At 44.2% G+C, this 16,561-nt stretch overlaps 1 protein-coding gene across 5 annotated transcripts in view; it reads right to left on the bottom strand.

The window, feature by feature from the left end:
* Window positions 1–242: 242 nt before the first annotated feature.
* AKNAD1 (AKNA domain containing 1) overlaps window positions 243–16,561 on the bottom strand; it is a 42,391-nt gene continuing 26,072 nt past the window's right edge. For 2 of the 5 annotated variants that reach the window (XM_063664546.1, XM_054483604.2), the window contains 7 exons: window positions 14,854–14,945; window positions 11,514–11,611; window positions 7,859–7,981; window positions 7,663–7,770; window positions 4,863–4,944; window positions 1,389–1,518; window positions 243–644 (listed from right to left, as the gene is read on the bottom strand). In XM_063664546.1, the coding sequence (XP_063520616.1) occupies window positions 513–644; window positions 1,389–1,518; window positions 4,863–4,944; window positions 7,663–7,770; window positions 7,859–7,981; window positions 11,514–11,611; window positions 14,854–14,945 (765 nt within the window). In that variant the 3' untranslated portion in view covers window positions 243–512. Of the gene's footprint in view, window positions 645–1,388; window positions 1,519–4,862; window positions 4,945–6,364; window positions 7,565–7,662; window positions 7,771–7,858; window positions 7,982–11,513; window positions 11,612–14,853; window positions 14,946–16,561 lie in introns of those variants that run through there. The other 3 variants (XM_054486405.2, XM_054484875.2, XM_054484104.2) reach the window with 2 other exon arrangements.

Raw genomic sequence — 16,561 nt, 5'->3', positions numbered from 1 at the left:
ATATATCATGCCACATTGTGTGGCTTATATATAAAAGAAATTCCTAGTAGTGGAATTGCTGCTCTGAAGGTACATGATTTGGAATTTGTGGAACTTGGTAGATATTACCAAATAGTCTTCCAAAAAGGTTGCATTTCCGCCAACAGCATATGAGAGTACCAGTTTCCCTCCACCCTCACTGACACAGGGTTTCTTCAAACTTTAATCTTGTTTCAGACTAATAGATAAAAGGAAATTCATTGTTTTGTTTTGATTTCTTTTATTATGAGTTAAGAAGAACATAGATTTATTTTAAAATAAATACTTGTTGGTTGCTTTTGATTTTAAGAATCAGAAGTCCTTTCTTTTTTCTTTTTCCTTTAAGTACTTTGTGTTACCCATGTCTTATGGTTTCTGTGTTTTCTCTAGAAAGTCATCTTCCTAAATTGTGTAGTAAGTAAAATACATTTTGGGGGAAGATCAAGTTTTCTTTGCATTTTTTTCTTTTGAATCCTTGGTTGCCTAGCGTTGAACTAGTATTTCAGTCGATTCCTCCACCTCTGTGCTTTAGCAAGGTCTTCTGCAATCATTTTAATCATTTGATCTGTAGTTTCTTTCAAAATGGTTGCTGTCCTTAGGGCATGATCCAAAGCCGAGTTTAAAATCTACAGAGGAAAAGTCCACACATTTTAATTACATAAACTAACTGCTGTTTCTGTTCTTTGGGTTCTTTCATTATTAAACATTACAAGGTGGAATTTTCAGAGTATTCCTGTTTTCCTCTTGGTCTATTTCTGGTTTTGAGGGTTGGTTTCCTAGGAGACCAGTCTGAGATGGAATATATTTGTTAGGGAAAGGGACTGAAAAAAAGACCAGCACGTGACTGATGAGCATGAATCAGAGGGTGAGGTCAGCCGCCAGCTGGGCTGTTTCCCTGCGGCAGAGAAAGAGAAAAAAAGAACAGCTCTTAGGGGCCATTGATGGGGATTTGGGGGCCATAACCACTGAGAGGGTATTCAGGGATACAGCACATGCATATGGAAACATTTGAAAGTGGCCGGGGGATTCGAGTTGGTGATTTGAAATAGGAAACTGTTGGCAACTCTGATCACAGTGTCACTGGAACAGACCCAGTGCCTTCAACCCCCGGCCGGGAAATCCTGTAGCTGAGGCACCACCCACAAATCACTTTCTCCAGGAAATTTCCCTTGGAACCAATTTAGAATAATACAAACCATGCGGCTGCTGAGGCTGTGTGTCTTTAGCTTAGTGCTGAGCACAAAATTGTCTTTAGCAGAGCATTTTCTGAAGCTCTGATACTGTAATAACTTAAGAGCTGCCAGTTCTGTGGGCATCAAGATCAAACTTACGAGCTGCAAGACTTCTTGAATGATTTTCTAAGTCCTCACCTCAGATTTTATTTCTTCAGTGCTATCAAAGTCACATAAGGATTTGCTTCCAGAAATCCTGCAGGAGTAGAAATGGGGTGAGGGTGTTGCAGGGTCTGAGCTGTAGGTCATGAAAGCCTGAAGTTTTTTTCTGGAAGACAAAAGCACATTGATACTTGTGTCAAGCACCACCCTCAATCACACTCCTGTTCACGTCAGCTCTGTGGTCGATAATGGCTCTATGTGTGTGGTTTGGGTGTGGGTGGATTCATGCACCTGCTGCCCTCCTAGCTCTCATACTCCCATGTGGCTGACCGCAGCTGGGCTTCAGAAAAAGGTTGTTGCCATGACCATGCGGGTATTTTCTCCCGGAATTGATCTCCTTTTCCTCTAGTACAGAAAGAGGCAAGACTCTAAAGACATTTTTTATTCCATTTTCATTCTTTTGGGGCCAACTTTTTTTTTTTTTTTTTTGATACAGAGTCTCACTCAGTCACCCAGGCTGGAGTGCAGCGGTGCGATCTCTGCTCGCTGCAAGCTCCGCCTCCCGGGTTTACACCATTCTCCTGCCTCAGCCTCCCGAGTAGCTGGGACTACAGGCGCCCACCACCACGCCCGGCTAATTTTTTGTATTTTTTTTAGTAGAGACGGGGTTTCACCGTGTTAGCCAGAATGGTCTCGATCTCCTGACCTCGTGATCTGCCCACCTCGGCCTCCCAAAGTGCTGGGATTACAGGCGTGAGCCACCGCGCCCAGCCTTTTGGGGCCAAATTTCTACCTTGCATTTTTATAAAACAAATACACAAAACTGCCAATTGCAGGTACCTTGGGTTGAGTTCATTCCGGCACCAGTGAGCTTTCACCCCAAGGAGACAGAAGCAGTCAAAAAATAAAAGCAGCTCCTTTTGAAGTAAACAGGCTCCCCTTGCCTACTACACTGTGATTGGTTCTCTCTCAGGGATGGGCCAGAAGTCTGCACTAGGTGAGTGAGGGGTGCAGGGCCACTGGGCTGTTCAGGTTGTGCAGAGCATGGCTCTAGGGGGTTATTTGCATAGTCTGTGAAGGGCACTGCCTGGAGTTAGGCTTTTCTCAAGCATGAGCAGTGGCCCTGAGGGATGCCATGAGAACTTGCTTGTTGACAGAGCTGTCATAGAGCCACCCTCACAGCTTCCTCCGGCTTTAGGTTTCCTCTGTTAAGCATTACTTTGGTAATAAAACACTTGTGAGCAATATCATCTCCAGAAAATATCCTTTCATCCCTCTCCCCTACCATATGAGCATCAATTGGTTCTGCAAGTTATTTTAACACATTGGATTGATCCTCCAGGCAAGAGGTGATCCAGCATCCGGGGCCCCTAACTAATGAAATACTCTGGGCAGGGGATGGCAGAGTGGTGCAGAGTCCTCTCTCTCCCCATATCCCATCAGTCTCCGCGGTCAACAGTATAACAGCCATCGCTTGCTGAGTACTTATTATGAGCCTGGTACCATTCTAAGTGCTTTATATGTATGGACTCAGTCCTCAATGAGTTTGGCACTATTATGATTCCCACTTTACATGTGGGGAAATGGAAGTACACATAGGTCAAGGAACCTGCCCAAGGACACAGAACCAAGACAAACCCAAGAAGTCGGCCAGGCATGGTGGCTAACGCCTGTAATCCTAGCACTTTGGGAGGCCGAGGCGGTTGAATCACCTGAGATCAAGAGTTGGAGACCAGCCTGGTCAACATAGCGAAACCCCCTCTCTACTAAAAATACAAAAATTAGCCAGGCATGGTGGTGGGTGCCTATAATCCCAGCTACTCAGGAGGCTGAGGCAGGAGACTCACTTGAACCCGGTGGGGCAGAGGTTGCGGTGAGCCATGATCGTGCCACTTCACTCCAGCCTGGGCGAAAGAGTGAAACTCCATCTCAAAAAAAAAAAAAACCCAAGAAGTCTCCAAAGGTCACGTTCTTAAACACTGTGCTAGACTATGGTAGAGGGTAGTAGGTTCAGACTGAGTGGCTCTGAGTGCAGAGCCTGAATTGTTAGACACTCTGCTGCGTTATTGGTTCTGTCTCTTAAATAGCTCTTGAATGAATACACAGACTTTTCTCTTTCCATCTCCACCACCCTTGGTCAAGCTGCATCATCTCACCTGAATTATTGCACTGCCCTCGTATTTGGCCTTTGTCCTCCAGTCTTCACTCCTCTAATTCATTTCCACTCCTTCAGTAGCTAGACTAACCCTTTAAAACACTAAGAAACTTTTTAAATTCCCTGATTAAAAAACTTAATTGGGTGGGCATGCCACACTGGCTCATGCCTGTAATCCCAGTGCTTTGGGTGACTGAGGTAGGAGGATTGCTGAGGCTAGGAGTTCAAGATCAGCCTGGGAAACATAGTAAGACCCCATCTCTACTAAAAAAAAAAGTAGCTAGCTGTGGTATCACATGCCTGTACTCCCAGCTACCCAGGAAGCTGTGCCAGGAGGATCACTTGAGCCGAGGAGGTCAAGGCTGCAGTGAGCCAAGATTGCACTCCAGCCTGGGCAACAGAGCAAGACCCTGCCTCAAAAAAAAATTTTTTTTTAACTTCACCGGGGGGCCAGACACCTGTAATTCCAGTGCTTTGGGTGACCAAGGTGGGAAGATCACTTGAGGTCAGGAGTTCGAGACTAGCCTGGGCAACATAACAAGACTCCGTCTCTACAATTTTTTTTTTTTAAATGTGCACCTATTATCCTATCTACTCAGGAGGCTGAGGTGGGAGGATGACTTGAGCCCAGGAGTTCAAGGCTGCAGTGAGATATGATCACCACTGTACTCCATCCTGGGTGACAGAGGGAGACCCTATCTCTAAAAATAAAAATGAATTAACAGCAAAAAAAAAAAAAAGAAAAAAAAATACCCTAATTGGCTTCCTTTTGCTCCTAAGATTCTGAAATACTTCCTGGAGCTGAAAAGTCTCTGTACGGTCTGGCCCTGACAATTCCACCAACCTTCCCTCATCAGCCTCATCTTGCTCCACTGCCGCTCCCTCTTTTGGGTTCCAGCCACATCATTCCTGAACTTGCCAACTGCCTTCTCACAACAGGAAGCTTTCCTAGACTGGAATGTTCTTCACTGCCCCCAGATCCCCTTGCTAGTTCATTCATACTTATCCTTCGAAGCTCAGCTTCCCTGAACCCCCAAATTAGATCAATAGGACTTTGTATGTCCCCTTCTTGGCACTTACAAAGACTGTGCGGCTTCTCTGCCAAAAAAGTAAGCTCTGTGAGGGCAGGGACAGTGGCTGACTTTGTCCTGTGTTCTCAGTACCTAGCACGATGACTTGGTTTATTGAATAAACGAATGAATGATTGAAGGATTAGATAGGTTTAGGTTTGAATCCTGGCTCTACTCCTAATGATCTAGGTTATCTTGGGGTAGGTAGCTAATGCACTATCAAGTACACTGTATCCACCCAACCAATGAGAAATGTTTTGTTAGTAATAATGAAATAATACTTACTTTCCTGGTGTGGGCTCATGTTCACCTTTAAAGGATTTTGAATTCACTCTCTGAGAACAGATCTGTTTGGGTTTTAAAAAAGCTGAAAAATGTTAGCTATCATTAAATTCAGAGTATCAAAAATGAGCCCCAACTGGTGCCTATGTATCATTCCTTGAACTTTTTGTATGAATGAAATATTTCATAAAATTTTAATAAATCAGAAAACTGGGAAACATAGACAACAAACAACTTTTGCTGGGCGCGGTGGCTCATGCCTGTAATCCCAGTGCTTTGGGAGGCTGAGGTGGGAGGATTGTTTGAGGCCAGGAGTTTGCGACCAGTCTTCCCTGTCTCTCCAAAAAAAAAAAAAAAAAAATTCATAAACCCCTTCCATACTAACTATAAATTTTTTGTTAAGTTATCTGGGCATGGTGGCATGTGCCTACAGTTTTGTAGCTACTCAGGAGGCTAAGGCAGGAGGCTCGCTAGAACCCAGAAGTTCAAGGAAGCATTGAGCTATGATCACATCACTGCCCTCCAGCCTGGGCGACAGAGCTAGACCCTGTCTCTAAGAATAAAATTTTTAATAGAGAACTTTCTATGAAGTATTCTGAACTTAGGAAAAGAAATTCAATTTTAAAAGGAGTTTTAGGCCAGGCGCGGTGACTCATGTTTTTAATCCCAGCACTTTGGGAGGCCGAGGTGGGCAGATCACCTGAGGTCAGGAGTTCAAGACCAGCCCTGTCTCTACTAAAAATACAAAAATTAGCCAGGTGTGGTGGTGGGTGCCTGTAATCCCAGCTACTTGGGAGACTGAGGCATGACAGTCACTTGAACCCGGGAGGTGGAGGTTGCAGTGAGCCAAGATAGTGCCAGTGCAATCCAGCCTGGGTGATAGAGTAAGACTCTGTCTCAAAAAAAAAAAAAAAAAAGATTTTTATTAGCAGATAGAAACCAGGAGTTTAGGTTCCCTGGGTGCTTGCTGTGTGATCTGTGCATGACATCTGACTTCTCTGGGTTTAACAACCACATCTGATAAATGGAGGAATAATATCTTCCAAGAGATTGGACCAAATGGATTTCTGAAATCCTCTTCAATTTTAGGAGTTAAGATTCTAGGAGTAGAAATTAATGATTATGTTACAAAGACAATTCCAGAAAATAGAGTCTAAACAGAGAAGGAAAATGTGGAAAAGTCACCATGGAAGACAAGAAGAAAGACAGATAAAGGAAAAGAGACGAGTCAGTGGCCAACAAATCTGCCTTCTCTGTCACCAAGGCTCTCTTCTCCCCTTCCCTTTCCCTCTTCTTCTCTGTGTCTTCCCCTCATTCTCCCTCCAGGTCTCCTGTCTCATTCATTGGTGTCAAGTAGCCAGGCTTCACTCACCCTCCGGAGGGTCCCGTTGGACAAAGAACGCTGGGAGAGATTGTCCCTCAGACATGCAAGGCAGGGCAGAAGCCAGAAACCAAGATTGAGTCATGCTGACCACCTAGACTTGGGACATGATGAAGAGGCACTAATGAGCTCAATCTTGATTCTTTGGTAGTCTCCAAATGTAATTTTGGATTTTACTGGAAACTCAGAGTTAGTAAGCACCACAGTGTCACCTGGTCCAGTTCTAGTCCAGTGTACAGATCTACAGCTTCCAGACAAAGTCCATTGCCTTCTGGTCCACAGATGAGCTCACAACCCCCTGCCTCAGCCCCCTCCATTTTCTGTCTGCTCCAACTGCTGTAAGGGTCTTTGTAACCTAGAGGGAAAGCTGCCTCCTTATGACTTCTACCCCCTTAGTTAGCTAATGAAGTTCAAGATCACATTGTGGATGAATCCACTGCAGCCCTCGTTCATATACTGGCATGACTAGTGTCACAGGCTGTAGACCTCAAGACCAAGGAGATAGTGAAGAAATCTGCCCCGTGGCTTCTCCAGTCTTAGTGACTGTCACTTCAAAAGAATACATGCAATTGGAGGATGTGGCAGCTGGAGGTGGGGAGGGGAGACACAGCTGAGGTCAGTCAGGTAAATGACATTCTTAAGTCTTGGGCACCGGCCATCATGAAAAATAAGAAACATTCTTGGTGCCCTCTCCCAGAGAAGGAGAGGAAGAGCTCTGAAGGTATGACGGCAAGATGTAGCACCTCTCAGAGAATCAGGTATAGCTGTTGTTCAGGAGTAAAACTAGGAGTATTTCCTTCCCTCCTTCCTGTTCCCTTGGCACACTTTGCCCTGCTTTTAGAACTTACCCCATTTTGCTTTGAGCTTTCCTTATTTGGGTATGAGTTCCTTTCTTTCAAGAGCCTGGGAAAGAGCAGTCATGCCATTCATCTTTTGAAATATGTGTTTGTAGGGTTTTAATTTTTTTTCAAAGACAGCAAATTTTTGCATTGGAAGTTAGCAACATGATGTCTATGGAGTGTAAAAATAGTCTACTTCTCTACATGCTGTCTTTTAGTAGGGATATATGTAAAGCATTAGCCACCTCTGAATAGCAACAATAATAGTAGTGATTATCCAGTAAGTCATTTATTTGTTCAGCAAACATTTATGGGTTGCTACCAATTTGCACTGGTGTAGCCCTTAATTACTTTCAAAGTCCTTGGTCACTGCGATTTCATATTTTCCAGCCCCAGCTCAGCCTCTTGCCATCCAGGTGTAGGGCTGGATTTGGAAGTGTCAGGTGAGCGCACAAGACCTGGGCAGCAGAATGGAGAGGCCAGGGCTTCCCAGATGGAAGCAGTGGCCAGTGTCATGTGAATGTCCCATACCTGGGACATTAGGTTGTTGATATGGATGGGGTCATGCAGGAGATGTACTTACAGGGTGAAGAGTTTTTACTTTCATCTAAAGAATGGGGCTGGACAAAGGCACCTCTTTTGCTATGATTTGAGTAATTCTGTCCTGGAGTGTTGTACCTATAATGAAATTCTGGAAAGAAAAGATTAAAAATACAGTTCATTGCCTGGGAACAGTGGCTGTCCCCACTCGCCTTTCTGAGGCCCCAGGTGAGTGTTACCTTTAGTTGGTTCTTTCCTGCAGGCTCTTTGGGAGGTAGGAATCTTAGTGCCACAGTCCTGACATTTGTTACTCTGCATTTCAGTGCCAGAATCAGAACAGAAGCTGTGTCCTGTATCAGAATCTGAAAAAGCCCAAGTTGCATGAATGAAGGGTAAGTGTCTTGATTATAGTCATAAAATATGGTGTGGAGAGCAGAGCTGTAACTGTGCAGGGTATGTGTTTGGCACCAAAGTGCTTAACATCCCGGCTGTGTCACCAAGGGGAGTTGCCAGCCTGGGGTAACATTTGGGATTCCCTTCTGACAACTGAGAAATGTTTTGATAATTAACATTTCTTGTATGAAAATCTCAAGATGTAGCATACATATTTAGGCTTAGTAAAGTTTTGCTGAATGAATGGATCTGCGGCAATTTGGCCCACTGAACTATCAGACAACCTTGTATTTGTATTTGTTTTTCCATAGTAGACCTGATACATCCACATTCTTTCTCTCAGACCCTGCTGTGGCCAAGAGCTTGTATTTTGTCATCCAGACAACTGGAAAGATGGGTTTCTTCTATGTGACATTCATAAGCCTATAAGGGAACCTGAATCATGACTTTGCTCTCTTAGCCTCAGAGAAGCTAGTAGCAGACAGCATGTGTATCTGGTGCAGGTCTAGAACCTGTCTTGCAGGCTGTGGACAGAGCAGCACTCCAGGTAAGGCCAGAGTATGAAAGCCTGGGGCCAGGCGGGTGAGCATGTCAGGACTGGATGTCCAAGCAACATCTTGCTGCAGGACAGATGCTGCAGTGACAAAGCCTCTTCCAATGCTTCTTGCCTTACTGAACTCATGGTTAGACTCATTTTTAACATTGTCTTTCAAAGTATGTTAAAGTGAAGTCATCCCTGGCTGACATCTTGACTTTTAACATATTATACAATATATAGTAACTTCATTGTATAATAACAAATCCATTTCATATTAACAAATGGAATGAGTTTGAAGGCCCAGGGTTGAAGCCTGGCTCTGCTACTTATTAGCTATGATGGTTGAAAATATGTTTACAAATTCTTTAACGTGCTATTTTTATTTTTTTGAGCCAAGGTTTCATTCTGTTGCTCCCAGGCTGAAATGCAGTGGCTCAATCATAAGCCTCAACCTTCTGTGTTTTTTTGTTTTGTTTTGCTTTTATGTTTAAATATTGGGTCCCTATGTTGTCCAGCCTGGTCTTGAACTCCTGGGCTCAAACAATCCTGGTTCAGCCTCCCAAAGTGCTGGGATTACAGACATAAGCCACCACACCCAACTGAACTGACACTCTTTAAAAGGTAGAGCCTAATTCCTCTCTCCTTGAGTATAGGCTGGGTTTAGTGACTCACTTCTAACAAATAAAATAGAGCAGTAGTGATGGCATGTAACTTCCAAAACTAGGCCATGAAAGACACTGAAGCTTCCATCTTGGTATTTCTCTCTTGGATCACTTGCTCTGGGGGAAGCTGGCTGCCATGTCATAATGACACTCAAGCAGCCTATTGGAGAGGCCCACATGTTGGGGAACTGAGACCTCCTGCCAATGCTCATGTGAGTGAGCCATCTTGGAAGCAGATCTTCCAGCCCCAGTCAAGCCCTCAGATGACGGCATCCTTGGCTGACATCTTGACCAAACCTCATAAGAGACCCTGAGCCTGAACCACCCAGCTAAAGTGCTCCCAAATTCCTGACCCACAGAAACTCTAAGATGATAAATGTTTGTTGTTTCGAGCCTTAAATTCTGGGATACTTTGTTACACAGCTATAGATAACTAATACACTCACACTCACTCTTTGGTCCTGTCAAGTCACTTAATTTCTCTGAGCCTCTAGTTCCTTATCTATAAAATAAAGATAATCATTCCTGCATTACAGGGATGTTGTGAGAGTTATGTGATATACAGTGGCAACAGTTTTCAAACTTTTGATTCCAGAACACTTTTACACTCTTAAAATTGAGGACCCTAAACAGCCTTTGTTTCTGTGGTTTTAATCTACCATAAAATGATAATATATACCATTTTATATGCCTGAGGTGAAAATCCCCCTTCATTGGAGAACAGCTATCATTCAACATTCAGTCCACTGCAGATGGATTGGTAGAGAACTACTAATGTATAGATTACTAGTCATTTTTTGCTTGTGCGAATCATTTAGATTTCCCAAAACTAAATGAGCAGTTCCAGGGCACTTTTTTTTAGAATTTTAAACTGAGATGTTTAAAAGATAATTTTATTTATTATGGCACTTAAAAAGTAATAACTCCATTTCATATTAACAAAATAGCAGTTTTTTAATGAAAATAACTATTTCCAAAAAATTTAGTGAGAAGAGTGGCATCATTTTACATTTTGGCAAATATCTTGAATATCTGGCTTAATAAAAGGCAACTGGATTCCATAGCTGCATCTCCATCAGTTGCCTGTAATACTAGCGTTGCACAGCTATATGGCTGGTAAAGGAAGGACCTGGTGGCCCCCCGAAAGGGTTTCAGGAAACCCCAGGGACACTCCGATTACACCTGGAAAACACCTACTTTGTTATACCATCTGGCATAATACGTCTTCAATCAATGAACCCTATTATTATTTGGAAATGTGTCATCTACAGAGAAGCCAATGCAGAACTAAATGTGACATAACAGAAGGCAGAGCTGGAGGCATGGCTCTGGGCCACAGGCAGTGCGGATGTAAGAAAGCCTGGGTAGCTCTCCAGTGCAGCTTCCTGGTGTGTAAGCTGGGGAGACAAGCTGGGTAGGTAGGTTAGGCTCAGAGGTGATTTTTAAGCTGAGAGGCTGCCTGAGCAGAGGCCTCCAGCCTCAGCTCTTCTCCCAGGGCAGTTCTGCTAGATGTTTCTCTCCTTAAACTATCTTTGAAGAAAGGATCTTATGACTAAAAGCCATTGAATTGCATGTACTCGGGCACCTCCCAGCTCCAACTTCCTTTGCTTCTATGAAATGCATTATATCCAAGGCAGCAGCAACTCTCACGTAGCCAGTAACCTTACCAGGTACAGTTATGGGTCATGTGGGAACGATGAGGATGGACAGACTGAAAGACATCTTGTGATTGGGTCCATGGAGTCCTTCATTTTCAGCTAGAAACAGGTGTTCGTGCTTTACTCTACTTAACCACATCTTATTGAAAGTGATTCTTTTTTTCTTTTCTTTTCTTTCTTTTTTTTTTTTTTTTTTTGAAATAGGGTCCTACTCTGTCGCCCAGGCTGGACTACAGTGGCATGATCATGGCTCACTGCAGCCTCAACCTCCCGGACTCAAGCAATCTTCGCACCTTAGTCTCCCAAGTAGCTGGGACTACAGGCGTGAGCCACCACACCTGGCTAATTTTTGTATTTTTTTGTGCAGATGGAATATCACCATGTTGGCCAGGCTGGTCTTGAACTCCTGAGCTCAAGTGATCCACCCACCTCAGCCTCCCAAAGTGCTGGAATTACAGGCATGAGCCCCCATGCCCAGCCTATTAATTCTTTACATTTTGCAAATAAATAAATACAACATGCAACATCCTAGTGTAGGGAAATGCTCTTGGAGTGGCAGATGGCAAGCTGGTGCCTACTGTGAGCAGACCCCATGGGGAGGGACGCTGAAGAATGAGCACCCAGCCCAAGCCCATCAACTTACTGGGAGTTGAATCTGAGTGTGGTGCCTTTTCATGAAGGACAATTGAAAATCTTCCACAGTTGATCCTTCTGTGGCCCTTTTTCTCCACTTTTTGCTTCCTAAAAAAAAGGTGCATAAGATCCTGTAAACTTTTAGTGCATTTCCAATAGAGATAGGGAAAGTTTTGGTAAAGTTGAAACGTTAAATTTTGTTATATCAGAGCCTGGAACAGTGTAGGAGGGGTTTGTCATCCTCCACACAGAGCTCTCCTCTGCCTGCCTGTTTGAGAGCTTTTCTACAAGAAATTGCACCCCGGCACAATTTGGCCTGATAAGAAAATGTATACAAGACAGGCTGGGCGCAGTGGCTCACGCCTGTAATCCCAGCACTTTGGGAGGCTGAGGCGGGCAGATCACGAGGTCAGGAGATCGAGACCATCCTGGCTAACACGTGAAACCCCGTCTCTACTAGAAACACAAAAAATTAGCCGGGCGCGGTGGCGGGCGCCTATAGTCCCAGCTACTCGGGAGGCTGAGGCAGGAGAATGGCATGAACCCGGGAGACGGAGCTTGCAGTGAGCCGAGATAGCGCGCCACTGCACTCCAGCCTAGGTGAAAGAGCGAGTCTCCGTCTCAAAAAAAAAAAAAAAAAAAAAAAAGAAAATGTATACAAGACGTGAAAAATAAATGTTTTGTTCTGCCGAGGTTAATATCTAATCATCATATACACATTTACAAAACACATTTGAAGTATGGAATTATAAAATTTGGAGTTTTCCTCATGCATCAAAATCCATTCCAGGCTGGGTATGGTGGCTCATGCCTGTAATCCCAGCACTTTGGGAGGCCAAGGAGGGTGAATGGCTTGAGACTAGGAGTTCAAGACCAGCCAGGGCAACATGGCAAAACCTCATCTCAAAAACAAACAAACAGTTCCTACCAGGGGAAGAAACTATGCTATACATCAGTAATGGGTCACGTAGCTTTGGCCCTGGAAGTACAAGCTGATTACATCCAACAACTCCAGCAAAGTGGGATTTGTCGGGTGTCTGTGGGACTAAAGGCTGTGGGAGCATGTGGAGGTGATTTTAGTTGCACATGGCCACCAGGTGGCGTCAGAAAGAAGCAACTGCAATGGACATTCTTCAGGAGCCTTCCTGTGGCCCACCTGCAGCTTCCTCCCTCCTCCTCAGAAATCGCAACTCCTCCAAAGGAATTCGAATTAATAACAGTTCTGAACAAAACTCTTGCTCAGCTCCTGGGATACAGTCATAGCCCCCAGTGAAAGTTGTTCATTCTTAGTATGGAAGGCACCGTGCCCGAAACATCCTGGCATGAATGAGGCAGATTGCCCAGGGCTAGGGTTTGAGCCCAAGGCATTGCTGGGCAAACACATGCTCGCCGCGCTGTGCCCTGGCCTGCTGTTGGTGGAGAAGGGATGGGGCTGCGGGTTCGTGGGGCTGAGAAACCAGGCCCTTTCCCTTCTCTTGGAAAAACATGCTGTCCTCTTGAGTCACATATTTTCTCACACCTCATTTTCTGTCTCCACCCTTCTCCTCTGGGGCATTTGAACATCTGCTCTCCGAAGTGGGAAACTTGGATCTCACTCAAGTGCGTGCAGTCCAACACAGGACTTTTTCTGCTTTTAAACTCCTTTGTGTACTCAAATCTTCTGGCCAAACATAATTCCACTGGAGAAGACAGTTTTTCAACAAGACAAAGCGGCTAAAGTACACACTTAAATCCAAAGTTTTGCATCAGAAATAACATAAAGGGATAAGCATATTTTACATTTTATACATATATAATTTATCCACTTATATATAAACAATTTACAAATATCCTGAAAACAGTATGTACTTCAGCAAGCTTCATAAAGGACAAGTCCCATCAGAGACAGATTTAATCTTCTAACAGAAAGAATATATAGCCCTCCCTTCAATCAATAATTCCTCAGGGATTATGTAAGTTACCAAGATTTTAATTCATAAGTCGTGTATCTCCTCATCACTCCCCAGCAGTGGATTCACTGTGAGATTTGATTTTACACTTGGTTGTGCTTGTCTTTCCAGCTTGTCTATCATAAAAAAGTATTATTTAGTCTGGAACATTGGTCCCTGTCTTGGTACTTAATGTACTTCTGTAGGGTCTAGACTAGGAATTTAGAAGAGAGAAATTTAGTACTTTGAATGCTTAATAAAAATGGTTTTTAAATGTCAAAATACTTTCATTATACTTAGTAAAACCTTTAAAAATCCAAAATTAGACTTTAATTCAATAAATAAAAATAGTAGGCCTGGGATGACTCAGTGAGTAAGCTTCATGAGTTCCCCTTGGATTAAAGGGCGCTCAAAGCTGATGACTGACATGGTGGTTTAATGACCCACACACGATGACACATGACCATTTTTAGCACAAGCTTCATGCAGTTTCTTTTTTCAGGGGTGGACACTCATTAGAACTCTTAAGGCAGGTGCCCATTCCCACAATGGAATGCTTTCTAACAGGAAGCCTCAGTCTTTCAGACCCTGTCATCTGCTTCTATTAGAGTCCATTATGTACATATAATAGTGGTTGCTAAACACCTGCTGCCTCCCTGACTCTTGACCTTCCAAAGGTCAATGAGCCAAGCTTTGGCCGGAGTCCACGGTGAGCTTAGAGGTAACATCCCTCGCTACCTGAAAGAAGCTTCAAATAAATGATACTGAATCGACACAGATTAATAGTTGCACCAATGGGTGTTTCAAAAACAAAGGATTTCTCCTGAGGATTTTACATGATTTACAGCTTGTTAGCTCTGGAAGATTTCATCCTTAGGAATGGGAAGAAGTCAGCCCTGAGAAGAGGAATGAGGCTTGTTCCTGGGACTGGGGGGCTCAGGTGAAACCCAACAGAGAAGACTTTTGCTCATCATAAGGAGAGAGTAGGGATGGTGGGAGCTGTTTGTTATACAAGATAAGAATCCCCCACGTAGGCAATGTTAAAAAGCCTACAGGACCACCCTCCATGAGCTGTAACCATGATTCTTAACCAAGGGGGCTTATCAGAATCACCTGGGGAGATTTAAAAGCAATATTCCTACCAGAGCCCCACCGCTGGCCATGCTGAGACAGTAGGTGGGATGGAGGCATGTGCATGATTGTAAAATCTCCCATGGTGATTTTGATGTTCTCCCCAGTTGAGGACCACTGCTAGAGGATCTGTAGGGTGCGAGGGAGGCTGGGCTCTGTGCCCAGGCCTGAGATCTGTGACTCTATAACTCAGCCAGTGGCCTCAGTTAGTTGCCGCCCACTCTCGCTGGAGTTACTATGCCAGGACCGACTCCAACCCACCCTGGGAATGTAGCTGCAAGAAGCCCTCACCATTCAAGGAGCCTGCGACAGAAGGCACAGCTCGGACTGGGTGCCGTCGTCTCTGCACAATCCTGCCTTCCTGGAGTGCCCTTGGGGTCCTCCTGCGCCACAAAGCACACAGATGGAGATGTGATAGAAGATGTGACTCACGCTGCGGCTGCACACGCATAGCCCAGCAAGCAGCTGAGGTCCGGCTGAACTTGCCACGTCAGGCGGAGAGAGAGACTCGCCAAACCTCTCCTCCAGATGGGGAAATGGAGGTGCAGGGGGACAGGAGGAAAAGAAGAAAGAGCCCATCCTTAGTTCTGATGTGTCACTCAGTCGGGGCTGCGCCTTTAATGGCCTGGGCTGAAGAATGGAAGTTTCCACCCTGGTTTGCTTCTTTCCTCCTCTAAACAGATTTTAAAATCTGGTGTACAGATGACAGAATACTTTCTCCCTTTTTAGCTTTCCCTTAGTTTCAAATTACTCCAAGCTTCACCAGAGAATGAACAGATTTAGGAACATAATTTTTAGATCTATTAATCTGACCGCTGGCTAGTAGAGCTCTAAAAGCCTTTCCAAATAAATATATTCAACTATGAATTAAAACAGGGTTTAGGGACTGTCTGGGGGCCTAAATGATTGGTTATACGTCCCTCTTTAACACAAAACAATTACTCCACTGACCTGTGAGGGCTGATACCACCCACTGTGTATTTTTTTACTATGGTCTTACCCTTTATGTAAGTAAAAAATAAATGTACTTTTCCCATCATTATAAACAATGGCAGAAGCATCATTGTACACCTAGCTTTTTCCACATCCTGGATTACTTCCCAAGGAAATGTCTGGGCCAAAGGTTGTGAACATGTTTGTGTGATGACCCATATTGCCAAATTACTTCCCACAAAACTTGTACAGATTTCACAGCCACCAACAATGTGGATGGCTCAGTTTCACCACACCTTCCTCTGCATCAGGAATTATCACTTGATAATTGAAGGGGGGGTGTCACCTTTTGTGTTAATTTGCATTTCCTCTGTGACTAAAGGAAATAAGTCTGTTACTGTATGCTGATTTATTGGTTGTATTTCCTACCTGCAACTTTTTTTTTTTTTTTTGAGACGGAGTCTCACTCTGTTGCCCAGGCTGGAATGCAGTGGCCCAATCTCAGCTCACTGCAACCTCCGCCTCCAGGGTTCAAGCAATTCTCCTGGCTCAGCCTCCCAAGTAGCTGGGATTACAGGCGCCCACCACCACCCCCAGCTAATTTTTTGTATTTTTAGTGGAGACAGAGTTTCACCATGTTGGCCAGGCTGGTCTCGAGCTCCTGACCTCATGATTCGCCCGCCTCGGCCTCCCAAAGTACTGGGATTACTTTAATTGTGAGTAATTGCGTGAGCCACTGCGCCCAGCCTTACTTGTGACTTTTTAGCTCATGTCCTTTGTCCATTAATTTTCTTGGAGGGTTTCAGTGTTTTCCTGTTACCATTTGTTAGTTGTTCATGATGTACCAGGTGCTTCTCTTATAGTCTCTTTAATACTTCCAACCATCCTGGCACGTTGTCTCCACTTTAATGGTGAGTAATCTGAGCCTTGGAGGATTTAAGCAACTTGGTGAGGTCGCATCATGAGTAAGTGGGAAAGCAGGGATTTGAACTTTTACCTATCTGACTGGTATGCTGTGTTCTTTTTTTTTTTTTTTTTTTTTCTTTTAAGATGGAGTTTCTCTGTG

The sequence above is a fragment of the Pongo pygmaeus genome, chromosome 1 (genome assembly GCF_028885625.2).
Source record: "Pongo pygmaeus isolate AG05252 chromosome 1, NHGRI_mPonPyg2-v2.0_pri, whole genome shotgun sequence".
NCBI lineage: Eukaryota > Metazoa > Chordata > Mammalia > Primates > Hominidae > Pongo > Pongo pygmaeus.
Note: the sequence above shows the minus strand (reverse complement) of the source record. Positions and strands in the feature narration are given on the sequence as shown.